Source organism: Convolutriloba macropyga, chromosome 5 (genome assembly GCF_964194025.1).
Source record: "Convolutriloba macropyga chromosome 5, txConMacr16.3, whole genome shotgun sequence".
NCBI classification, from domain to species: Eukaryota; Metazoa; Xenacoelomorpha; order Acoela; family Convolutidae; genus Convolutriloba; species Convolutriloba macropyga.
Window position 1 is genome coordinate 28,310,539 of NC_134472.1, and position 27,396 is coordinate 28,337,934.

The window sequence follows — 27,396 nt, forward strand, 5'->3', positions numbered from 1 at the left end:
TTCAAAAGCTATAACTGTCCTGACGCTTTGGTAGCTTGAAAAATATGAAACTTTCAGTTGCAAAGAAGCTGAGGAAAATTAAAAGAGAAACCACCTTTTCTAGTAAAAGGGAAAGGAAATTGAAGTAAACAATGTTGTTTGTTTTTTATTAGCTTGGTAATGAGTGGCCTGTTTGTTTCAGCCGGTTGATCAGGGCACCAGATAATTTGTTTGAAATGTGTGAAATAAAATGCTGGTAGTTGCTATCGGAAGCACTACAAATAGTGCATCAGTGAGAAACCATAAGCGGTACCGTTGAAAAGCAAATGGATTCTTCAAAACTAATTTTGCGAAAAATTACGAAATTTTAAATTTTGTGAGCTTCCGAATTATTTGTGAGGATCTTTCATACAACTGCCCGGGTTGAGGTTTGGCGGTGAATTTTCGTTAAAAATGCGGTTAAATGCGGTGAAAAAAATTCCACTGCATAATTCTTACATCTTTTTTCTGTAAATGCGGTGAATAGCGTTGAATAGCGTTCTCGGTATTTTTACAAAAATGAAATTTCCATACACTGGTTCGGGCCTCTCACCTCCTGCATGTCTTTAACGTCTCTTGATTCTATGATATTTCACGTGGATTTAAATCAGGTTCAAAAAACGTTGGAAAACAAATGCGGATAATTTTTGTAAGAAATGCTGTGAATTTTTCGGAGATTTTTTTAAAGAAATGCTGTGAAATAAGGTGAATTATTTTTTTCCATCGCATTCACCGCATTCCTTGCATTGATTTGCAATAAAAACCGATGCGGTGAATTTTTGTAAGAAATGCGATGAAATGCGGTAAAAAAGTCCAGTTTCATCCAAATTTGTTTTCCTTTGCTCTTTTCCTTACTGTAAATTTGTTAACAATGTGTTAACATTGTGGTATTTAACTAAGCTGTTTAGCGGGGAATCTGCGTTTGCACACCACGTTCTGACACAATTGAGTTTTTCCAAAAAGCTCTTCTTGAGTCAATTTCGTCCCTTCAACCTACCCAAACTTGGTCTGGTATCTCACCTGCGACACTATGCCAAAAGGAAGCAATATATAACTACGAGAATTGTAGCCTTATGTTTTGGACCAATTTAGAATGTCGAACCAAACACAAAAAAATCGTTTATTATTGAGCCAAAGTCAAGGACATCGTTTATTTTTCGGCCATTGAAAAGAACAATGTATAATGTCTCACCGAAGTCGAGGAAATGCCTAAAGTCGAGCCAAAATATTTTGATACGCAATATGTGTCGGGCATGGTCTTTTCATCTAACTGTCAAAGAAGTTTTTTCATTAGTCGATCGAGCTCCAGGTTAGGGTAGTTTCTTAACTTAGAAGACTGTGTTTCTTGTACGAAATCTCTGTTTAATTGTTTACTATCATGTTCGGGTGTCAAAATTTTGCCAGTTAAAATTGTCATTGTGCGCATCCGAGGTTATTTTTTTAAAAAAATAAGTCTACATTTCAAAGAGTTGTGCAATATGGTCTCTTTAGCTTCACCTAAGCCAGAAAAATCATGTTTTTTATTTACACGACAATTTTTCAATTACTATACCATGGAAACTAAGCTGCTACTGTCCAATGTTGGCACCAGCTTAAACTAAACGTTCAAGACATGAACAAAATTGCTTCAGCTGAAAACAAACACCCAGCAGAATAGAAGAGACAACCTGAATTGGTAATAAAGGGCTATAGTGGGTTAGGTAGGTGGTTTGAGAGATGAATAGTTTTTGAGAGTAGCTATATAAGTGGGGATTGAATGTGGGGAGAAGGAGAAGTGGTCATTGAGGAAATATTGGGTGGGGCGTACGTCGGAATGGTAAGTTGCGTAGGCAAATATGTTAGGGGGGACCTTGTTTTCTGGTGGGAGAGGAAGAGTGATTGGGTGATGGGATTATCTGAAGTTTGCATAAAATAGAAAGAAGGTTATAGAGTCAAAATTTTCTAAAAATACCTTTTTACCCTAAATAGTTACTAATTACAGTACATTCGAAAACCTACAGTTCAAATCCAATGTTCGAGAAAAGAATAGACAAACTTCAGGTCATCGACATATTTAATGTCATTAAGGACTTTAACTTTCGAGCCAAAAACCTTAACCTAAATCAGAAATATCACAAAACTAAAAGAAAGAGAACTTTAAGTTGATGATCTGGGTAAGAGCACATGTCACTGGTGGGAGAGGGGCGTTTATGCTACTTAGGCTGGGTCGAGAGGTGTACATAGGTGGGAAAGAGATAATTATGTTGCTGAGGACGGGTGTTGCGGTGTGTGGTAGTGTAGTTAAGTAGGTGAGGTGTCGGAAGGCAAGGGGCAGTAGGTAGGTGCCAGCTGGGTAAGAGAGGGGAGAGATAAGTCGGGGTAGCGGTTGGGTTTAAAGTGGGGGCTAAGTAGAATGATATGACGGTGTATATTGTTTGGATAGTCAGGAGGGACCGCTATGGGATCAAATAATCCAAATTGTTTTTTGACTTTGAACTCTTAATTTGTGCTTACTTGAATTAGAAATATCAAAAAGAAAATTAGAAAAAATGAAAAATACGATTTCCAATAAAACTACCAATACTGTTTTGAAAACTGCAAACATAATTCTTAAATTAGGGGGACTATGGGGTGCAGGGAGTTGCAGGCGGGGTTAGATTGTTTTAGGGATAGATAGCTTGTGGGTTTGTTAGAATATTTATGTCGAGTGGGTTGGATTAAAAGTGGAATTTGGTTGAGGAGGGTGGACAAGGGGTAGGTAAAGTAGGTTATGCGGGGGTCTTTAGCTTGGGGGAGAGAGGAGGACGACGGAGGACGGTTATGGGGAAAGAATTTCTCAAAATTAACTTGATTTCTACCAGCAGTTCTGTAATTTAAATTTTTTTCTCAAAATTTCACATTATGCTCTTGAATTTTACCAGCAGTTCTGTATTTCTATTTATTAAGAACTAAGCTGCTGTTAAATTGATTAAACGTTCTAAAAGACAAGTCAAGGTTTGAACAAACTTTTTCAGCTAAGAAAGATCCAGTAGAATATTGGAAAAGCCAAAAAAGCCTTGCAGTGAGGTCTCTGCACTAGTATTATCTTAATCGGAAATAACTATTTTTTAGTGTTGTAGGTAAATGGAGGGGTGTAGCTCGTGAGGGACTTGTTGGCAGTTGGGATTGGGAGGGGTCTCGTAGGTAATACGGGTGTTTCGTTATGGATGGGAGGGGTGTCTTAGTTAACTCTCGGGATATGTATGGCTGGTTTTATTAGTTTGGATAGGTGGGAAGGACTGTTATAGGATCATTGTAAGCTAAACTAGTGCTTAAATCGAATGTTGAAAACAGAGTCAATGGTCGACAACTAATAAGTCGTGAACAAACTTTATTCAGCTAATAGAACTGTAGAGTATAATAACTCCTCTTGGATTCGTAAAACGAAATAGACACACGTTTAAAATAATTACTGTACACACTAAATAGAGTTAAGGTAATTTTACCTCAAAAACATTTTAGCTCGACTGAACTGTTGTGGTAAATTTGCCTTTCCTTAACTCACCTTAACTTAGACTATCTTTACCTGAACTTTACCTGAAAAGTTAAGGCCTGACTACCTTCATAAACGTCATTCGAGAGAACTATTAATAACAGTATTGCTTTAAATGAGAAATTCTTTCTGAAGGCTCTTTAAATTAGTGCCTTCAAATTTAGGGTTAAGAGGTATTCAAGAAAGGTGAACGTTTGTACATAAGATGATATACGTCTATTAACAGATTTCTACATGACTATTATTAGCACATGTTACAAGAATTTAGTGAGTTTTTCGATACTTCGTTTGATTTGCCTGGACACAAATATTTTATTGAGATTTGTATGGGTAACGATAGTGCATGTTTTGGTCATTGTAGTACCCGTGTCTGTGGTAGTAATGCGAGGCTACAGTGCTTGCACGCGGTAGCCTCTCTTTCTCTGTCGAAGCTTCTATCATTGCAGACCTATAACAATAATTAAAACTATTTCTGAATTGCAAATTTGCATTGACAAGAATTTTCATTGACAAAATTAAAAACCTGAATTAAGTACCTGAATTGCCTGCGAGATGACTTTGAACATCATTTGGTCTAAAACTTTATCCAAAAAATCAGTATTGTATATTACAAGAAACAGTAAGGTTGGAAACTAAATGTTCTTCAAAACTTATTTATTAAAGGCAGCTCATATCGATAGGATTCAAACTCTTTGAGTTGTTAAAGATAGTTAATTTCTTACATTATGTGCTTATATAGGCAGATCATGCCTCAAGTCATAATTAAATATGCTAGGTCTATGCTTTTTGACAAAAATTCATAATTATGTGTCGCTAAAATTTGTCTCTTTATATATAGCAGTTGTGGTGAATCGCATTTTTAGAGTATAGTAAGGCTTAGCGCTCGAAGAGAACTTAATGCCCTCCGAGCGCTACTTGTTAGTCCCCTTTTTAAGGAAGAAAAATCAAATGGGTCAGACGAAAAATCGGTTAAACAAAAAATCACATTAAAAAGGACAAACAGGACTAATATAATTGCTACAAACTTCGTTTAAGAGCAATTAACAATTGCACATTTAATTCTACAATTAACAAAAGTAATATCAAAGCTGAGGTCTCCCAGACCCTGCTCTATTCTGAGACCTACGCCCTATGGGAGAAAAGAGTGATTTCTGATCAATTCTTTTTTGAGGAATTGGAGCCTGCGATTATACCGTTTGAGCAGCAGTTTGATCTCTGAGCAGACCATTCTTTCAATATTTGAATCTCTTTTCCAATCTGATGAAGCCACTCTTCAGGTAAATTGAAACCCGAAGAACATTAACATTGTAATTGTTTTGAATTTAAAAGAAGAACTTAATAATATTTTGGTGCATAAAGGCCATTTTTACTGAAAAACCTTGTGCTTGAAGTCAATTTAAGCTCAGTTAAGTTCATTGGTCGATAACAGGAACCAGTTGATGATCTTTAGATATACTGAGATCAATTTCGGAGCTTTTACGATTCCTTTAGTTAAACTGCTGCAACAAAGTAATATAGCGGCTCAAAACCTTCAAAAGAGAATATTGATTACGCAAAACTCAAGAAGCCAATTGCAAAGTCAAATCACCTAAGAGAACAAAGAATGTTCTAGAAGAAAATAGTCAAGCAATTTTTGCATCATAAAATGCACACAAAACTAAAATAATCGCAAAGTTTAATTGAGAGCAATAAAGGTTTGAGTCCATTTTGTAAACCAAGATCAAATCCCTCCTAAAATGGTGCCATGTACTGATCTAGCTGAAGTTCCTATGCGTATCTATGCGAAAATTTTTTTGCCATAATTTATTACGCGTTGTGGTCCTGAGTTTTATAACCAAATCAAAACGAACCTTGGGAAACAATCTGGCAATAGTTTACTAGGATAGAAAAGGAAACTCCAAGTGATCTAGAAAAATATTTGAAGGCAGTTATAACACAGTTAAACACAGGCAAATAACACGAGACAAAGCTGAGGAAACCAAAGAAGGTGATATGCGAACACGAAACCAACGAAGTTCATATCGGCAAATATCACGGCGGCGTGAAAAAAGTTTCAACCTAATTGGTAAACAGGTCTAGACCTCGAAAAGACAAAAAACTCTAGTGTGCAGAGGCTTTTTCATTTAGATATACACAGTCAAGCTTTCAAGGTGAAGTCGACAAAATATCTTTTCTTGCTGTAAATTTTTAAAATTTTATTTGTTCTTCTATCCAACTGGAGCAACAACGGTTCAAGACTAAACAGCAATACAACTTAACAGACAGTTTAAAAAATTGAAAAGGCCCTCAGTATGTCCTTTAATTCTAAAGATGGATCAGCTGTCGCTTCTGGATTATATTGCCATGTTACAAGATTGAGTACAACTAAGTAGCATAATTGCAATGACTTTTTTTCTGTTGGCCATGATCAAACTGTGGCATTTTTTTATTGTTTTAGTTCCATCCTAAATTGTGACGAAATTTTTTTAAAGTATTTTTTAAAATAAATTTATTGTATTTTTCCTTAGATTTGCAACAAACCGAGGAGAATACTTTCTGACGGCTCTTCATAAAGATCAGTGAGCTAAAGCAAAACAGCAGACTCATGAAAACACTTTTCATCAACTTATAGTTGGGCAATAGCTCGAACTAATATTTGTAACTCAAAAATCGAGCATGGCATTTGAGCAGCTGCTCGCTAAATTCGAACTGAAGTTGATTAATAGGCTCTTTGTGTCGGGCACTGTCTTTTGATGCCACTTTTTGTTGAACATCAGTCGAGCTCTAAATGAGCATCAATAACGCGCGTACGTTCATCAAAATTCTTTATTGTTCAAAAACTGTTCTAGGTAAATTACATTAGTTCTTCATTCTCTACTGAAGGCAATTCCATTCAGTCGCATTTTTCACAAAAGAGACAATATTTTTTTGTTAGGAAGAAAAAATTCTTGGTTACCTTTGTTATTCCCAGGATGAAGTCCGCGACCCAAGACAGGTATTGGCCAGACCGACTTGGGTCGCGGACAGGGGGGTCCGGTGTGACCGTCCACAATGGTCTGGAAAAAATTCGGGTCGCGCCTTCCGTCTGGCCAATGGCAATTTTAGTCTGCTCGGTCTGGCGAATACCCATATTTTGGTCTGTTCAGTCTGGCCATTACCCAAATTTCGGCCTGTTCGGTCTGGCCAATACCCAAATTTCGGTCTGTTCGGTCTGGCCAATACCAATATTTTGTTCTGTTTGGTTTGGCCAATACCCATATTTCTGTCTGTTGGGTCTGGCCAATACCCATATTTCGGTCTGTTCGGTCTGGCCAATACCTAATTTCAAGGCCTAGAGGTCCAGCCAAATAAGAGCCAAATTGTATAATTGCGTGCTGTATTGACTGTTTTTCAATTTAGCAGCCCATAAATGGTAAACGACATCTACTCCTAGATGATTAGAATACTTCATTAACCTTCTTTTGAAATTTGCATTTGTCTTTAAATCGACGGGTTTTTTTTCCAATAATTTCTTTTTAAAATCTCATATTCATTTGTCATTCAAAAAAATGAAACGAATATATTATAAATTTTATTGGATGTTTATACACGTTTAAATGAGTCTGGCTAATAGTCTGGCCTAGGTCTGGACAACGGTCTGGCGGATGGTCTGGCCTACGGTCTGGACAATGGTGTGGCTTAAGGTCTGTTCGGTCTGGCCATTAATCTTGACAACGGTCTGGCGGATGGTCTGGCCTACGGTCTGGACAAGGGTCTGGCGTAGGGTCTGCTTGGTCTGGCCATTGGGCTGGACAACAGTCTGGCGGATGGTCTGTCCTACGGTCTGGGCAATGGTCTGGCCTAAGATCTGTTCCGTCTGGCCATTAGTCTTGACAACGGTCTGGCGGATGGTCTGGCCTACGGTCTGGACAAGGGACTGGCCTAGGGTCTGTTCGGTCTGGCCATTGGTCTGGACAACGGTCTGGCCGATGGTTTAGACAACGGTCTGGCCTAAGGTCTGTTCGGTCTGACCAATGGTCTGGACAATGTCTGGTCAGTCTGGCCAATGGTGTCCAAAGTCTGTTCAGTCTGGCCAATGGTGGCCAAAGCCTGCTTGGTCTGGCCAATACCTATCTTTGGGTATTGTCGGTCTGACCAATGCCTGTTTTGGGTATGGTCTGTCTGGCCAATACCTGTCTTGGGTCGCGGACTTCATCCTGGGTTTTGCTCCCAATTCCCATGATTTTATTATTACCCAGGTTGAGGTCCCAGACCAAAGTAACCAGCTGATTAGACCATCTTCGAGCGCACAGTGGAGAGAGATCTGCGCGGCAAATTGTGGTGTGCACCAGTGAAAAAGTCTGAACAATGGTCGAATTGATCAAATGCCACTTTGGCCTGTGATGGTCTAATCAGAGGTCACTTTGGTCTGGGACTTCAGCCTGGATTACCATGATAACTGCTTCTATAATTGGCATTGCTCTTAATTAACCTGAATTAGTTCACTTACCTGCCGCGGTTCTTTTTCATTCGTTTGTGTTTGCGCACTTCACTCCTGATCATTGTAAACATGAGGTACAACACCAAACTGCTGATCAGAAGAATCACCATCTGTAATTTTGCAATCAACTAAACTTGTGCATTTATCAACAATGGATAGACATTAAAAGATTGGTCTCTAAAATGGCTCTGCGTTAATGATTGCTGTTATATTTTAGTAGTTTGGCGTCCGATTTAATGCGCAATTGTTTCTAATGGAACTCTCCGGAGCCATAATGAACTGAGATAGATTGTAATTTTGTTATATGTCCTGCAAAGATCACAAAAGTAATTACTGCTACCCACTTATTCCATCATCAATCACAAGCTCTGCACCTTTTTCTATCTTCATACGCTGTAAAAGTAAGCTCAAATTCCTTATGCTTAATAGATTCAAAATGCGTTTAGGGAAAACGAAGGTAGTTTTAAGGTACCTCAAGATATTAAGTTAAGTTTTTTTGACAAAGTGGTGAAGCCTTAAATTTTAAAGTAAATTTGTTATGAAGATCTACCGCGATAGAGATGGCTTCGGACTGTGCCTCGACTTTGCGTCTGTCTTCTGGTGTCTGGGCATCCTCCCCTGTGAACTGGGGCTCCATTGGGATGTCAAATGGAGTGCAACACTGAATATTCAGAGCCGCAAACAGCTTCACGTTCGATTTGTCCAAACAGCGCTGCATAAACACTGCAAACAAAGCAGAAGAAACTACCGGTTCAGCTTGTCAGCACCAAATACGCTAATTTACAAAGCTATGTTATCTTGGGCACATCAAATCTTGATATTGGTCTGATCGGAATGCAAAAAAACTGGAACTTGAGTAACTGTAAAGTGACCAATCGAGTGCTTATGTTCTGAGTTTTGTGCGTTTTTTTTTAAGTTTTCAGACTAAATAAATGTGAACGCACAACGCCCCCTATCCTACTCCTGCGTTCAACTTCTGGATACTCAGCCTGGAACCTTCCAATTTTTAAAGCTAGAAAATGTTTTCTAATAAAAACTAAACAAGAACAGAAGACTGCATGAATGCAGTTATAAAACATAACCGATTAACGTCGGACGAACTTGCTATTGAACGACTAGTGGGAGCTCTAATCTATAGCAGCCTGCTTCCTGCTTCATTGCTTCAGTCCGGGAGGGAGAGGGGGTTGAAGGGTAGACTAATAGGAGGGGGGGGGACTAAGAAGATCACTATGGTGCTTCAAATGTCGTCATTAGAGGTTTCTATATACCACCATTACGATTTAATAGAAAACGACATCGATTTTGACTCACTCTTCTTTCGATTTGACTTCTGGTATTAATCTGTCGCAAATTGATTAAAATGAGCTGATTAAAATAATGAATGAGATAGAACATACATTCCGAAAAACGCAAAAAAAACAACGGCGTAACGTTTACTCAAAAAACTTTGCATAAACACACAAACACACACACACACACACACACACACACACAAACACTCTCTCACACACACACACACTTTTACAATAACTGACTGAAACTTCGCGTGAGCACAATTAACAAAAACAACAAACTCTTCGCGCAAAAACAGGTTTCGTTGACTACTTTTGACGCAACGACTTTATAGAACTGCAATGCCAATACGGACCAAATGAGATGCCAATTGATTTGACAAAAAAGTGTAATCAACAACTCCAGCTGCAAATAAATTCAAGACAAGTAATGCCTTGTTCGAAACGGTAATCTCTTCTATGGAAAGTGCGAGTCAGGGAGCTTTGCCTCCCATCTATTGAAAGACCAACGCCACAAAAACGAAAGATCACAGCTCTGAAATAGTTGGAGTTGGACTGCACGCAGACCTGGAAAATGTTAGTTAAGCAGTCAGCAAAACCTACTCAGCAGAGAAAAGCTTAGTGCGTATCAGAAGCCGAGCCAACCCAACAAGTAAGATTATTCACGAATAGAGAAACCGGAAAACAAAAACTCATGATCAGCCAGCCACGGCACGAGTTTTTGAGATCAGAGATCAGAGATCCGAGGCGTCAAGAGAAAATTAAGCCCAGGCGTCTTTCTCTCCTGTTCTAGGACGTGATGTGGTGAACCAGTGCTATCCGTGCCAAGGCTTTGATTACAAGGCAAATGGGTGCTCCCAGGAGGCCCCAAACGTCAGATGTGGTGGTTATCACAAACTGTTTAACGGCACTTTCCCCAGAAAAATTACGAAGCGTGCCAACTGCCAAATAGCCCTTCTGATAGATACAAAGGATGCACAAAATGGAAAGAGGAGGAATCCTTGCATTGATCCATAAAAGTGAACGATCTGCCAGATCTCCTCATAACAGTCAGGCTAAATAAAAACACGCTGTGCTCAGAACCAAGGCCACGTCGTTTAACTCATCAAATGCCTCAACCTGACTCCTGAACTCAAAAAGCAAGAGTGCTTGAGGCCGACAGACTGCCTAATGGCTAGATGACTACAATCACTGCTACAGACGAACTCAACAACTGTGGCTGAGTTCAACAACTGGGAGAGATGACGACCTAGAAGAGCGGCTTACTTGGCTGCTCAAGAAGTTGCTGTTCAGAATGGAAGCCAGACTTACAAAACCCCCCATCGAATTGAATTGGATTACATCGGAAATTGAGGTTTACCAGTTTCTTAGAGGTTGCGGGTTGTGTGCTTGATTGGTAGTTCTGTAATAATTAGATTAATCAGAAATCTGGGAAATGGTTTGATCAAAGAACCTTTTACTTTACAAAAAATTACAAATTGGGTTATTAGTGTATAGAAATAACTTTGTAGTAAAACAGCGATAGAGGTAATGCAGAAGCTTTAAGCCTCGAAATGTACCATTGAACCGAGTAAATATAAGATTTTCGACTAGATTTCAGAATTTTTAAGGACCACGTTTTATAATTAAAATTGTAAGTAAGTGTGGAAAGCAGTAAAAACAGGAAAAATTAGTTCAGAGTTACTGCCAATTAAAACTTTTTTGACAGATTGCCGAGAAAAGCCTCCGTTGATTGCCATAATCAAAATTGGAATGGAAGAAGAGAAAAAACTCATAAAGGAAGTGATTTTTATACAAAAACAATTCTGAACTTTTTTGATGTCGTTTTGGAGCTAGACATACTCCTGTTTCGTATTGATATGACACAAAGGCTAGTAACAATAGTATTTGTAAATTTTAGAGATGGTAATTAACAACAATTTTAGATTAAGAGGCATTCAAAATTGGGGTCTGTTGGTTTTTCCCGTTTCTTTTTCTGGTTTCGTTTTTTGATCTGACTCTGTTCATTTTGATTTGCTTTGCTGAGCAACTGTTTCTAGAAACACTTATAACTGAATAAGAGAAAAGTAAAACTAGCCTATATAAGTCAAAAATATTTCGCGCAAAATGTTGAACAAGCTGTGAACTAAGGTAAAGCGAAAAATTTTTAGCACGACGAAGTAAAAAAAACATAGCAGGACGAGTCCTGACGTAACATTCAAAGAATTGTCATTGACTAAGCAAAAAAATACACCATGAACGGACTATGAGTGAATTGGGAGAACCCTTTCAAACAATCAGATCAAAAGAACTAAAAAACATCTGAAAATCAACGTCAAAATGCCGTGTGTGAACAAAAAATTGCTAGCGAGAAAGCTAAATTTTGTTCAAACACCGTTTTCTCACTCTACTTTAAAATTAGAGCAAGAAAAATCCACGCCGCAAAACCACTCGCTTTTTCGCTCCACTTCTTGTTTCGGCGTGATCAAAATCACTACTCCAATTTGACTTCAAAAGTCATGAAAATGTTTGAACATATCTTAAAAAAAAAAGACAGCGTCCCAATACAAATCAAATTCTTTGAATTGTAAAAATTAGGAGAGCTAGAATAGCCGGCTGAGAAGCTGAGGCGGCTCTCAAAAAAGTATCCCGAACTAATTTTAACGTTGTGCATTTCTGAACAATTGTGAAATGAAACCCAAATAGTTTGCCAATTGAATCGAACGCTTACCGTCACCGCCGACTGCTTTTCACAGTTCTAATAAAAAAGCGCCTGGAGATATATCAATGTCAGCAAACAAAAAATTCCTCCCCAATGATTGCTCCACCAGTTTACAGCAGCAGGTGTTTTTAAACTATGTTTTAAGCGGCCTTCAGCAAAGTTTTCAGTTTCTGAGAACTGTCCAACAAAGCTTTTAGATCAGAAATGTTTTCAACCAAAACAAAAATTGTTATAGACTCTCGATTGCTAGTACTCTTAATGTTTTCATAATCCAAACACGTAATTTGCTCAAAAACATCATCCATGGAAAAAATGTGGTGTAACACAATTGTTTTTATTTTGAATGGACGTAATGCTGAATCATATTATTCACCTTTTTTAAATTTTAAGTGATAAAAACCAAAATTTTGGCTAACATTTCTTATCAGAAAGGACAGAAATCTTGCAAAAAAAACGACTCTACTTAATTTTGTTCTTCTCGGAGAAGCGTTTATTGGCTCAAAGTCTTACCTGAAACGAGGGTCTATGAGGAAGAGTTTTGAAGAAAATGTCCTCGCAGAAATTAAGTATCCCATCTTCAAAATTACATCGTTATACCAGCAAAAATTCGGATATTTCACTTAGTTTGCTAGTCACCTCTCTCAGCATATAAATACTATTCTTTTGGTTGGCTAGTTTTTTTCGTATTTCAGCTTTTTTCAGGTGGTTTATTTGTTTGCAAGAATCTTACAAGACAAAATTTTTCTTGCAAGACCTTGCAAAAGAATTTTTTTTGCAAGAATCTTGCAAGATCTTACAAGATAAACTTTTGGCTCCGACTAGGGTAATTTCTTTTTCACGACGAAGAAGTGTAATTTCCACGTTTTGTTTCAGTTGTGCAGAAATGAAAGACACAGCTTAATTGATGGTTAATGGCCTAAAAGTCTGTCACAGTATCGCAATACTAATTTGCAAGGCACCTTTAAGATTTGCAATGACCCAGATCACGCCTCTTAAGAAAAATTAAGTGTCCCAATTGGACCTCAAGTAATCACTAATTGATGACAATGAGCAATAATACTTCATGGTTATTAGGTTATTAAGTTGAAAATTGGTTATTAAGTTAAAACAATAACAGACTTGAAAAATTTGTCGTCAATGAGGTCCACAGTGGACGAACCGATTCTTCAAGGTGAGAAATAGTGACATAAAGTGAGGAATTAGGGCGAAGCATTACCACTTGTCAACAAAAGCCAACAAAGAACCCCAAATTGTAAAATTGTACGTTCTGAGCGTTTAAGTATTGAGTGTTAGCGCACCAGAATAGTTGGAGCCGATGCTAAGATTGCGGACTGTGAATCTGGCGCCAAGTCGCTCTGAGACTGAGTAACGGTTGCTGCCGAAATTTCCACTTTCCACCAACTCCACCTCTCGTTTGCGATTCTGTTCACTAAAAACGCTTAACTGAAAAATTGATCTGTTGTATTCCCCCCTCCCCGTGTTTTTATGACCCCTGACAAATTTTATGTAGTTATATAGCACATTACTATTTAAAAATAGCACTCGCGCCTTTGGGGGCGTAAAATTAAATCGTATGCCCGCTAAACTGCGGGGGAATCGGGACACAAAAATCATTTTAGATCTATTCTGCCCCTCACCCAGTGCCGTTTATGACTCCAAGCTTTAAAAAAATATGTTGTTATATAGCACCTTTATGATGCAAAAATGGCACGCACGCCTAGATGTGTAATTATTATAAGTCCCCTAAGCTGATGAACCCAAGCAGAATAGACACAGCTATTTATATGCCTTCAGGTTGATTTCATATTATACTTCATCTCAAGTCAAGTTCAAGTGGGCGAAGGGAAACTATTGCACTTTTGAGATGATTTTGAATTACTTTGATCGCATCGTGATTCTTAATTCATAGAATTGGAAAGTACGGAAAAAATCTTCTGTCAAAGATTACCGACTAACTTTGAACGACTGGCAGAGACTCGATTATGTTTCGGCCTGCATCGGCCCGGGGGGCTGGTGGAACTGAGGGCGCAATAATTTAAATAGGGGCCTTCTATGAGTAGAGCTTATAATGGGTCCCTGTATAATTTAAATTGAAAAACAAAGCTCACAAATTGCATGAAAATAGATTCGATAGCTTCGTAGACCTGTATTATCAAATACCATATGAAAAAAGTAAGAGCGAAAAAAAATATTATTAACAGTGAGGTGTGAACTCTATCCTCAATAGACCTTTAATCCTAAAATCAATTCTAGGAGTCAATATTGTAGGAAAAAAATCCTTTAAGAGTTAATCTATGAAATTGTCTGACGGAATTTCAAGTAAGAGTGGCATCATAAGTTCGCAGAAAAAATCCTTGAATAGAACAAAGCCACTGAAAAAGTTAGATTCAAATGGTAGATGGCTTTGGTGTTAAGGCACTGAAACCCACTGCTATAAAAAACCTCAAAAAAGAATAGAAGAATTTCCATAGGAGATAATTTCTGCTCAATACACAAGAGATAAGCAGCGTTTGGCAAAAAAATCCTAAAATTCAAATTAGCAGAAAATAATTATGGGTTGCTAAAAGTTTGCGTTGTTAGTGTTTTTCCAAAAAGATAGTGCAAAAATTTCCGCAAATGCCAAGCTTTAAGATATAAAAAAACTTCATTCAAAAATTGAAAATTCTTTTTTGTCAAATTTTCGGATATTCAAGTGCTAAAAACCAATTCCGTTTTGCCGAAATGTATACAAAAATTTATTTGAAGTACAGCGGAAACTTCTTGAGAGTAAAAGAGACGAAAGGGGGCAAAACTATTTCAAAATTGGATAAAATAGCCAAAATTTCGTGAGGCTACTCTCCTCAAAATTGCACTGGTGCTGATTGGTGGACAATATTTAAAACAATTTATTTACCACTAAAAAAAACATTTTGTTTTGCCTTGGAAACCATTAGCCATGAACTGGAACCATTAATTAGGCCATTTATCTGTTAGCAACCAATCCAATGAGGCGTGTCATTATGTGATAAGATAACAGAATTATATTAAAAAGGGACAAAAATATAAAAAATCTTTAAAGTGTTATCAAGACAAACAAATAGTTACACAGTCATAAAAATTTTTAGCTACACGTTGATGAATTCAAATATTTGCAAATAGGGGCAATGAGGTGCTATAAGTTTTATATTAACATCACTCAAGAAAAGAAACACTAAAAACAGAAGTCATATTGCAGCACGTGAAAAAAAATTGCTTTCAAAAGGCCAAAATGTGTTTAAATGTCAACTTCTCACTCCACTTCAAAGGTACTTTGAATACAATCACGCTCCCAATTTGCTCGCGTTTTGCTTCTTTTACTTCTCGATTAAAACCACTACTCTAATTTGATGTAGTACTGACGTGAAAAAACCGAAAAAAAGTGTGAAGAGACTGAAAAGATATAGCCGGAAGAAATCCGAAAACGACTCGAAGCCCTCCCCTTTGCCAAAACCAAGCTAGTTTCTTCTGGCAGAACTCCCCAATTTAAAGAAAAAACACTCCTCATTCAGATAACAAAGAAAAGATTAGTCATAAGTAAAGTAGGTTAAAAAATAGGAGACATCAGCTAATTTTCCATTTAGCTCAAGGAAAAATACAAAAAAAACAAGCAAACTATTATTACCCGAATATTAGCCATGAAATATTGCTCAAGCCGTATTACGTTAAAAATACTCCACATTTGAATGAAAATTAACAAAACTCTAAGAAATTAAAAAAAGTTCACATTTTTTATTCAAATTTAATAGAATAAAGTAGCTTTATACTGAACAATTTATTTCAGTTTTTGTTAGCCAGTCAAACAGCATTATGCTTCAACTCAGTTACCAGTAATTTCAATAGAATGGTTAAGCGGGGCAAAAATTGCACGCAAAAAAAATCAAAAACAGCCAAAAGTTCAAAAATATTCAAATTAGCGCTAAGCACCATCAAATAACAAAAAAAACTTCAAAACACAATGAAATGAACTTGGATATTATTACAATAGTCGACAACAAACCCTTACACTTCAATAAAATCCAAAAATTGGAAACAAAACAGTTTCGAAAAGCGGCAAAAGAACACAAAATTTCACTAGCATTGCAAAAGATTGTTCGCAACTCATATTTTAGTTCTGTTTCAGAAGACAATATAAATTAATTAAACACTCTGTCTTTTCTTGTCTCTTCAAACTTGAATATCAAAATGACCTTTTCGTAATTAATTCACTCTTTGAATTTCCAGTTTTTTTGCTCGCTCACTTCTGAAAAAAATAAAACAGGAAGACTTTAAGAAAGTTGTCGCAGAGTTTTCTCTTTCATAAAACCTGTTAGAATTGGATGGAAATGATTACGTAATTAAATTATTCCAAAAAAAGAGAAAAAAATATATAAGTGAAAAAAATTAAAGAAATTTTTAGCCCAAGAAACCAATCGAACTACAAAAAAAACGGACAACATCAGTGGTTTAATGAAATACTGGAATTGCCAATAGAAAAAGAAATTTTTTCATCACATAGACCACTCCAAATTTGTCACGCGTTTAATTTCCTGCTTCAATATTCACTCCAACTAAATCGATTTAAAAAATAGCCGGAAGGCCCCCGAAAACACTATTGCCAAAACAACTCTCAAAAAGTTGGCCTCATTCAATAACTGATAACACTTTGATATTAAAAACGAAAGAGACGTTAGATACAGAGAAAACCGAGGAAAAAGGAGTAAAAAATGATACAAAACTCCAAACTCGGTTGTTAGTCTGTGAAACCTATAATAAATTCTTTTGCGCTTGCGGTACGCAACTTCAGTCAGAGAAAACTGAACAACAAAAAAAAATGAAAACAACAAAAAATCTGAAAGAAAGTACAAATTTATATAGTTTATTTCAATAAAAATTGCAATTTTTATAATCTGGCCTAATCAATTCTTAGTAGCAATACCGGTATTATACATCCAGGTTAAATAAGGAACAAGAAAAGCTAAAATCAATAGCTTTATTTCGAAGGCAAAGCACTTAAAAAAACAAAATAGGAAAAATTTTATTTCAAAACTGTAATTTTTAACAAAAAAACTCAAAATTAAAGTGTAAACCACTGAAATAAAACCAAAAAATTTTCTAAATGCTATTAAAAGAAAACAAAATATGAACATAACCCACTAACGTCGGGCGAATTACCCTCAAACGACCGGCGAGTGGTTGGCTTCGTAAGTAGCTAGGCACGGTTTAGTAAGGCTAGCTTTATTTAACAGAAGGGGCGTAAGTGGCAACAGTGGGGGGAGTCAATCTCTAAGAGCCGCCCTTCGCACCATAACTATAAGTCTCCAAACAGCCAAACAGATTCTGTGAATCGCAAACTTGAAGACTAGTGAGCTGAAAGGTTCTAAAAGCACTTATTTCCCACTGGGTGCTACCTGTTTATCCCGTATTTGAGGACCAAAAGTCAAATGCGTCAGACGAAAAATTGCTCAAGCGAAAAATCGCATAACATAGCTGGCAGATTGCCAGAAAATAGCCGCAATAGCTTCGTAGATCTGCAGACTCAAAAAAACAGTAAAAGAGGCAGACCAAAAAAATTCGTCTTTTCATTGAAGGCTGATATGTTATATTTTGATTAAAAATCTGTATAAGTTTTTGCTGCCTCTATTAGCTGATCTCAAATAACCTTCATTTAGAGTGAAACACACCCATTTGACCTTATCTCTTTGAATTAAAGTAAATAAAAGTCAATTTCAAAGTGAGGAAGTCATTTTTGAGAATGAGGTAAGTCAAGTGTGACCAAAAATTGAATCACGCGCATGAACAAAAAACTCGCTCCACTAAGAGCGAAAAATGACGTCACACATGCAATTCAGTTGAAATTGCATGAACGAATGAACAAAAAGTGGCGGTGACGTCATATGGTCGTAACAAAAATCATGACGACGAAATAAAAAAAACATAGCAGGACAAGTCCTGAAATACAATTCAAAGAATTGAATGAAAAACTCGGACGCACTCTACCTGATCAGCAGATCAATTGAACAATGCCAGCCAGAACACAAAAATCACAAAAGAATTGAGAAACTAAAAGAATCAAAACTAAACAAAAACAAACTCATTGCTAAAAATCTTGAAGCTTTTAAACCTACAGCAAAACTTTTTCGCTTTAAAAACACCTATTACAAAAATATGTTCAAAACCAATTTTTGTTTCTGAAATCAGTCCAGTATTATATCTGCAATACCTGAAAAATATTCATTGGCCCTTGAAGATCGATTAACTTGAAAATGACCAAAAAATTTAAGATAAAAAAAGAAATCAATTGCAAGTTATAAGAAAATGTTGCTGAAAATTGTGATATAAATATCTTCAGAATCATTTCTGTGTCTCTAGAGGCTATCCAGTAACCCAATTCGAAGCATTAAAAAATCAGTGGCTCATAGATCGATAGGCAATAAATTTTAGAAAAAATTTCAAACTTCAAAAAAGAAATTCCTTCTATTAAAATGTTGAAAGCCATTCAATTGCCCCTAGCAACTATTTAATAAAATTTTGTCAAACCCTGGATGCGTTTATCTGGCAACTGAGGCAAGAAAAAATAAATAAAATACAAATATTTAAAACAAAAAAATTGAAAAAAAATTGCAATTTCTATCAAACAATTTCTAAAAGACGAAAGGTTAAATTGTTGAAAACAAATCCAATGAAACTAAAAACCATGCAGTAACTTTTTTATGAAAACGCGGAATAGGTTTTCTTGCACTTGAGAATCGACGAATATCAAAAACTGACAAAAACTTTAGGAAACATTAAAAAAATTGCAGATCTTATCAAAAAAATGCTAAAATTCGAGACATTAAAAAATTAAAAAGCGTTCCATTGTTACTAGAAACTATGCAGTTCCCTATTAACAAACCTCAACGGAGATTGCCTGGTCCCTGAAACTCGAAAAACTGACAAAATTATGAACAATTTAAAAAACCTGAAAAAAATGCAAATTTGTTAAAAAAAATTGCTAAAATTTGTGATATTCAAAAGTTGAAACTTATTCCATGGCAACTAAAAATTTTTCAGTAACTTATTATCCAACCCCTAATATGGGTTTTTTGCCCTTGGGACTCAAACAACTTGAAGGATGACAATAAATATGTCAAAAAACATGAAAATTTTGCAACTTTTGTCAAAAAATGCTAAAAACCTATCATCCAAACCTTTATCAAACCCTAGATGAGGTTTTGTTACACCTAGGGCTAAAAAACTCAAAAAATAACAAAAATTTTCAAAAAACCTGAAAAAAATTGCAAAAATGAGTATCCTTTTGTGTGTTTGTGTTTGTAGTACCACGACATATAGCCCATAAAATGGTCATAACAAGCAATTTTGTGTCGCAAAAGACCTTCATCAGCTTTTAAAAACTTCAATCTTAGACTAATCAAACAAAAATCTCAAAAAAAATCACAAAAAACACGAAAAATTGCACCATTTTGAGACGAAAAACTCCTAAAAATGACCTTTTAACCTTTAATTAAAGCCATCCCAGCAGCTGCACCACGATACGCACTTGAAGGTCTACTAAAGCCCACTTTGGGCCTCTAATGAAACTTAATGCCCGCTGGGCTTTACCTGTTTATCCCGTTTCGAAAGATCAAAGTCATTGAAAAACGTGTGAACACATCTTAAAAAAAAAAACACAGCGCACCAATACAATTCAAATTCTTTGAATTGTAAAAAACCAAGAGAAGGCCAATAATAGCCCCAGCTATCGCTGTGCGGCTATTAAAAAAAGACCGACAGGACTAATAATTACAAAATTGCAAGAAATGTAAAACTGTATATAACACATAAAATTAAGATAAAACTTACAAAAATCGTTGAGAAAACCGCACGTGATCAAAAAATTTTTCACACCTACATTTCTCGCTCTCTCTCAAAACTATGCAGGAACGAATCTAAATTATCTCTCTGCCTTTGACTTTTGTTCAAAAGATGGACCTAGACACTTTTTTCACGCATGGCACATCCTCCTCCTCTAATATAGAAGTCACTGATTAACAAATAGTCAACATAACTCGTCTTCGAGATTTAAATAGATCTCCATAACTCCTTTTCGAGTCTGAAAAGGACAGCTCACCAATACAATCCTAATGCCTTGGATTGTAAAAAGCACCCAAATACAATTAAAATTCTTGGAATTGTGAAAAAACCACGAACACAGCAATAGAGCTACGCTCAGCTTACAATTTTGCAGCTATAATAGTTGCTTCCAAATTCGTTCCAGAGTATTTTAAACGTATTTTAAGTGCCAAAAATGTTCAAACCAATATTATGGAAAACGTCAGAAATTGAGCAATAACAAAAGAACTGTTTTGGAGTTGCCATACGTGAATGATTTCGCCAGAGATTGCAAATGTCGCATGTCAGTTTTTTGCGTAGAGGATATTTTTACTCTAACTTGCTCTTAATTTCCTGGCACTCAGTCAGAAACGCAACAGGAGCAAAAAATCACTTTATCCTCTCTCTGAAATTTAATTTGGTTCAGCTATTTGACCTAAGCAGTTAGTTTTCACGTGTGATGTTTGTTTCAACTACAGTGCAAACACATCTATCAAAAGGTCAATACTTCTCCTTGAGTCACAAACAGCGCCCGCGGATCACAAGATGCAAGATTTGGAGGTCTTTCTTCCAATACAAGATCTTGCTGCGCTTAAAAGACTAAAAAGATTTGCTCACAAAAGCATCGAAAACAACAAAAGCATCGATGCGTTTGCTCACAAAAGGATCGATGTAATAGATTATAGAACGGTTTACCTGCTGGGTGCATTTCTTTTGCCGAGGATTTTAGGGAGAGGCTCTTCATCCTGGTATCTCTTCATAAATGGAATCCTGCTGTTCACAACACTTCCCGGAACCACTACCAAAGATGGAGGCACTTGTTCTAAACGCATTTAAAAATTTAGAATACAAAAAATGGACATCAACATTTATTGAACACAGTGATCATCTACCCGGACGAGGTGTTATAAGTGCAAACCATATGGTCCAGACAAAATTTGGCTATGATCAGACGATCCGGAACAAAAACATGAACTTGATTTAAATTTGTGCGGACTGTTATATTTAGCAAATTTTGTTCTGCTTCTTGTATATTTGCCTTTTTAGTGTTAAAAAAATTATTTCACTTCTTGAATTTTACCTAAAATTATATCAACAACTGTAAAGTAATGAAAAAGTTACTCGATGCAATTATTGTGATCGGATTGGTAGTTGACTACAACAAGCCAATTTAATTTTGCTTTGAAAAACTGATAAATATGTTCCCAGCTCACCAGAAACATATGTGAGCTTGAAAACTAGGATTGCACCTGGGAACTTGAAAAAGTATGGCATCTTTTGATGTGAATCAAAACTCAAGTGGAAGTAAAGTACAAAAATGAGAAATTACAGACTGGAAGTGGTGCCAGGACAATAGATCAAAAGATTGTAGATCGAGCCGATGAGAAAAGCGATTAATTTGAAATCTACTGTCCTAATTTTACTGTTTTTGTTCCGACATTTTTTTTTGTTCAGACAATTTTGGTTTTTTTTGTTCAGACAATGTTGGCCGATCGATATAATAATCGTAGAGAGTTGTGAGTGGTATCATTAGATAGCCCCAACTTTTCCTTTTTATGGGGACTTATCGACTTTAAAAAATTTTTGAATATTAGACGTAAATCAGCTGTTTTTTTTTCACATTTTTGACCAAATTTTCGTCAATTTTGACTAAATTTTCGTCAATTTTGACCAAATTTTCGTCAATTTTGACCAAATTTTTGTCACTGCTCCCGAAATGTTAAAATTGTTAATTGTAGTGTAATGGATTTTATCTCTAAAGATAGAGGACTGCTGAATTGTTGGATCGGAGTTTTTCGGCTAGAATTTATGCTAAATTTTTCAAAACTCAGATTTTTGTCGTCGAAAAATGGCTTTTTTTAGTCAACATGCTCTAAATTTGCTGGAAGTACACACCATTAAATTGCGGCCATATTCTTCCTAATCTTAAAAAAGCTAGATGTACTTCCGCTGGCAATAAGAGTCTTCTGGAATTATAATGTTGCCACTTTTTTTTGCAAATTTAAAGTCGATTAATATACAATTTGCATTATATTTTTTGACAAACTAAAAAATTTTTTCTAGAATTGATCTATTTTGTAACCTTCTGAAAAAAATGAGCGTTTTGTCAGACGCTTTGCAATATCTGGGTTGATCTTGATCTCAACATGAATCCTTATGAATAAATTTACTTAGATTTTTATGGGGCTCAACCTTTTTCTCAAAAAATTGCGGCTAATTAAAAGTTTTTTTTCAGGAAATTCCAGGGCTCAATTAATGACAGCTACTGTCTACAATAAGCGAGACCCATTGAGATTATATTATGGTTTCAGAATTAAGCTCAAGCTTTTTGGAAATCTCGCATTTTGTTTTCAATTTTTATGATTTCTGTTATTCAATGACCTAGTGTCCCCAATCTAACATCCAGTTATTTTTCAGAAAAAAAAAGAACACAGACATTTTTTTTGAATTGCTATCTAATGTCTGTTAGGACTTTGAATATACTTTTGTGAGAAAATATCGTTAATTTTTGAATTTCGCCAATATTTTTTCTTACTTCTCACAATTTCGGGCGCAATCTCAATTTCGAGCGGGCAAACAGGCCGAAAAAGACTTTCTGTGATGTATTAATTATATTTGGTAAAATTTTTTCATTAAATTAGCTTTTTTGGTACTACGCGTTTTTAATTTTTCTTTTTTTAAAATAATAATTGCATCTTTTATGAGTTCAATTTAATCCCTTGTCGAACTATCACATTATTGACCAGTCCAATTAAAGAGAAGCATTGTAGGAAAAATGCAGAACTTGGAGAAAGGCGTATCTGGATATGTTAATTTGTTTTTGTTGAATAGTTTATGCTTTTTGGGCTCAGATAGTTATCTCGCAAAATTCAGTGGGTTTTTTTTATTTTGCCTGAGTTTGTCTTTCTTTTCGGCGTTGTACTCTATATAACTGATAACGATAGATCTTAATAGCTTCCCCAAGACCTATAATTCAACTGAGTTAAAGATTTCAGTATATAGCTTGTTTTAACGAAATTCAAATTTCAAATTAGTTAAAAAAATTGATTTGTTTCATCTTCTCCTTTTGCTTTTATTTTCGTCACGGTGTAACTCAATGTCACTCATTAGGAGTCTCATTTACTGTTGTTGATTGAAAAATTTTTTCCGCGCTTGGTTGTGCGTTGTGACTGATTGCTTCGACCACATAGATTCATAAAAAATTTCGATATTTCTATACTGTTCCATTCTTGGGTTTCGTTTTGTTGTCATGTCTAAGTAGTTCTTTAATAAAGAAGACTCGTTGATGTTAAGATGGAGGAAAATTGATGATTTACAGTTCTTGCAGGTAACATCTTATAATTATAGTGCCTTAAACATTTTCATGTTGAAAAATTGTTGGAAGTTTTGGCTTGTTTAGGAATTTGTTTTTTTTTGTGGGCTCGTGATTTAGTCTCGTTATTAACAGATCCGATTGGATTCATGAAGTGTTGAAATTTTTTCTGTCGTTTTTTTTGTAGAGCTAAGGTTGTTGTGAATTTTGAAAATATCTTTTTCCAATAATAGTTTTGGGGTTTTGAGCCTTGTCTTTTTTAATTAGTTTTCGGTCGATTTGTAGCTCAGTCTCTGTAAACACAGGTCACAAACCATTTCCAGTAAGCTGTATTTTATAACGGTTTCACTTTCAAACAGTTGTTTCTCGGCGTTGTTAATACTGTTACTACGAGATTTCATAAAATGTTAGATTTTTAATTATTTGAATATTTCAAAGGATTTTTGGTTTCTTTTTAAATTATAACAATAATCGTTAGTCCCCTCAACTTTGAAATTTTGTGCCATCGAACATTGTATAATGACATGTCTCAATTGCTTCCTTTGTAGACATAAATGAATATTTTATTGCTTTCAGTTGATATCTAACGACAATAATAACTGTAAAGTTAATTAATTTCAAAAATGGAAAATTATCTTTCAACTTCGCACCTATTTGCTCTTTTTTGTCTACCTGTTACCAGTCGCATTGGAGACAGGTCCCATATCTTTTCTAATGAAGTGCTGGTTAATTTTTTTGGTTTTTATCTGATGCGAGTTTGATTTTTTTAATGATTTTTTTATTATAGATTTAGTTATTTTTTATTATAGATTTTATTAGAGTTTTGGTCGTAAATAATGTTTGTTGTTTGATTTTTATTATTGTCCTTTCTAGTAGTCCCATTATCAACACCTTTCATCGGCCCTCTAGATTTGGTTTGTATAGATTTGGTTTTATTTTGTTATAGATTTTATTAGAGTTTTGGTCGTAAATAATGTTTGTTGTTTGATTTTTATTATTGTCCTTTCTAGTAGTCCTATTATCAACAGCTTTCATCGGCCCGCTAGCGTGGCATTATCGTATTTCGTTGTTTGTTTATTGAACGATGTGTATGCTTTGAAGGTTTTCCATCTCTTCATCATTTGGTAGCCAATTTAGCCGAGAATGTGGATGAGCGGGGTCGGAACATTTTTTGCGTACGCCCGTAACCTAGTCTCCTTGTTCGTTTTTGTACCTTTCAATGTTTTGTTACGTCTAGAAAGACAAGCAAATAGATATTCCACTTATAAAGCTCTATCATTTGTCAATGTGATCGCTTTTTTGTTATTGGGATTTTTATAATGGCATTTTATTAGCAAACCTAAGGTTATTGATGACAAAACCCGAGGTAGAAAAATTATTGGCCCACGAAATTGCACAAGAGATATAAGAAAAAAATTTTCCCGGTTTTTTTGTAGAAAACAACGGAAAAACCCCCGCCACTTAATTTTTGATAGGAAATGAAACCTAAAGAAAAATACCCGCACGGAAACGAAACACGCGGAAATAAACCACCACTTGACTGCTAACGAGCTGCGCATTCATCTCATTTGGTCCCACCTGGAATAATATTTTGCCAGTGCAATTGACGATGCCTTAGTGACCCATGTGACTTCATAAGAAGCTATCAGAACCGAACAAAATATCATGAACAGTATTTTAAAATGGAGTTTTGGTCCGTGGTGTTTTATTTCCTTGGGGTTTTATTCCTATTTAAAATTAGATGATGTATTTCTAGACCCGTGATCCACTGCTTGGGAGGGAAAAGCGGTTCTAGGAAATAAACCCTCACGAAAACAACCCACCAAAGTTTAGATAGGAAATAGCCCCTCAATGAAAAAACCTCCACCGGAAATAAATCCACAGGGAAATAACCCTCATTTTAAAATTGAATGATGCGCACTATCGATAGCGTTTGTTCCATGAGCTATCAGTGAACAATTGAAAAAATGCTGCGAGTGTTTGTGTGCTTGTACGGGTGAAATATGTGTATATCCAGGGTAAGGTTTTCCAGAGTTTTTGTTATTATCAAACTATTCCCTGGCAATGCCTGGAGAGTCATATGTATAATTGCTAATATGAAAGGTGTCTATCTTCTTTTCCGCAATTAGTAATGCGATGGCTTTTTAGGTAATTATTTACAATTTGTTTTTTTAAATGCCAAAATCTAAAAAGTTATCCATTTCCGCAAAAAAGACCGATCTCCCGTCAAGTCAGTAAAACAGAAGTATTTTTCTTCGAAGAAAATTTAAGTTTTTTTTTTTTTTTTTTGGGGGGGGGGGGGGGGGGGGTTATCCGCCCTTACCAGATCTGAATCCTGCAAACTCAGCAACCGTGACAGTGATGTAATCATTGCAATTGTCGTTTACATACAAGGCCACGAAGCCCTGTTGCTCGTTTCCACAGAACACCCGTCTCCCATGCTCCTCGGGTTGGTACGGGTAAGATATGTAGGGACCATAGTCTTTGTTCTGAGAGTCAGAGGCTACAATGGTAACTAGCACAGAAAATGAGACAATTAAAACAACAGTAAAAAATGTATTTGAAACCTTCTGTATCATTACTGCGGTAGAGAAAATAACAAAAATTATTTTTTAAAAATGAATGTGAAAAATGAAAGCGTCTTCGATAGAGATCTGATAGATAAATTGAAAACAACTTTAGAGCTTCGTCTACATTGTTAGATTAAGACTTCTGATTCCATATTGTGGATATTAGACTACGTTTTTTGACATACTGAGTTATTAACGCATTGAAAGACGGGCACTGGCCCACAGAAAACTGTAATTGAAAAATGATTATTGAGTTAAAGATGCACATGATTTATGCATCCGTTAATTTGGCCATACGTTAAATACGTGGCCTTATTAGATAGTTGAGTTATTGGACAGTATACATCCGTTATATAGACTGCAGCTTCTTGAAACTCGTTATTATTGAATTGTTTCGGTTTTTGTCGTTGTTTCAATCAATTCGACTCGATACGGCAAAAACAGTCGTCTATATATTTGACATAAAATTTCAGTCCAGATACTTTATTGAACAGTATTAACAAACTGTTTAGAGTTTGATCGTAGGCTAATTTTTCACGGATACAAATCTTCATGTACGTCTTAAATGAAACTCATACCAGCAAAACGAGATGTTTGTGGAACAAAAAATGCATTTAGAAATCTGGAAGACGATAAAAAACTATGCTGAGCTTCCAAAGCAAATTAGCACGCCTCAACTTTACTTAATAAAATTTCAATTCTTGACGTAATTTGACTCCAACTCTATTTAAACTTCGGCAACAAATTGTTACAACATTGCTCCCTTCACTAGTACCCATCCTACGCATGAAATTAAGATAATGCACAACTGGAACTTGCCAGATATCCCGATGTAACGATTATCAAATTCATTTAATTGCTTTTAAGATTTGCTTTCAATTGGGACCTTTTTGGGAATCACACAAAGTTTTTACAAAAATATAAATTTTAGTACTGTTCTTTTTTAGTCATGTGGAAAGTGCTGATTAATACGTTGACAGCTATAAGACTAAATCTAAACAAGGAGGCTCGGTAATGTGCGTTCGCACATAAAGTTTCGACCCCGCTCAACTACATTTACCCACTTAATTGTGTACCAAATGAGGAAGGGATTAAAACAATTAACATATCAACATATCGTTCAATAAGCTACTAAATGGATAAACAATCTACCTTAGAGGGCCGATGAGACCTGTGACTACCATTAAACGACTACAAGAAAAGACGGCGTTAAAAATAAATTAATAACAAACATTAATTACGACCAAAATTAGTTGTCCATTTCTTGAAAACCATTAATAACCAAATAAAAATGGGATCAGATAATACTAATACTAAATAAGATTAACCTCTACGTCATTAGAGACAAATAAGGGACCTTTCCTCAATACGACTCGGCAAGTCCACATTAAAAGTGCAAAAAGGCAAAATTTAAAAAACGTTGTTTTTTTTAAAGAATTATTTTTAA

At 35.7% G+C, this 27,396-nt stretch overlaps 1 protein-coding gene across 1 annotated transcript; it reads right to left on the reverse strand.

The window, feature by feature from the left end:
• Positions 1-3,723: 3,723 nt before the first annotated feature.
• On the reverse strand, positions 3,724-25,992 carry LOC142339925 (uncharacterized). The gene is made up of 6 exons (XM_075390285.1): positions 25,703-25,992; positions 20,763-20,889; positions 13,280-13,410; positions 8,539-8,711; positions 7,998-8,098; positions 3,724-3,977 (listed from the first exon to the last, which is right to left on the reverse strand). Exons 1-6 carry the CDS (start codon positions 25,956-25,958, stop codon positions 3,842-3,844), a joined length of 924 nt encoding a protein of 307 aa, XP_075246400.1. The 5' UTR covers positions 25,959-25,992; the 3' UTR covers positions 3,724-3,841.
• Between the last annotated feature and the right edge of the window lie 1,404 nt (positions 25,993-27,396).

Coding starts and splice junctions, on each gene's coding strand:
- LOC142339925 (XM_075390285.1), bottom strand. CDS start 25,958: ATGATACAGAAGGTTTCAAATACATTTTTTACTGTTGTTTTAATTGTC. Junction 13,411..20,762: donor AAAAGAAATGCACCCAGCAG/GTAAACCGTTCT, acceptor AAGCGTTTTTAG/TGAACAGAATCGCAAACGAG. Junction 3,978..7,997: donor ATGAAAAAGAACCGCGGCAG/GTAAGTGAACTA, acceptor TTATTGTTATAG/GTCTGCAATGATAGAAGCTT.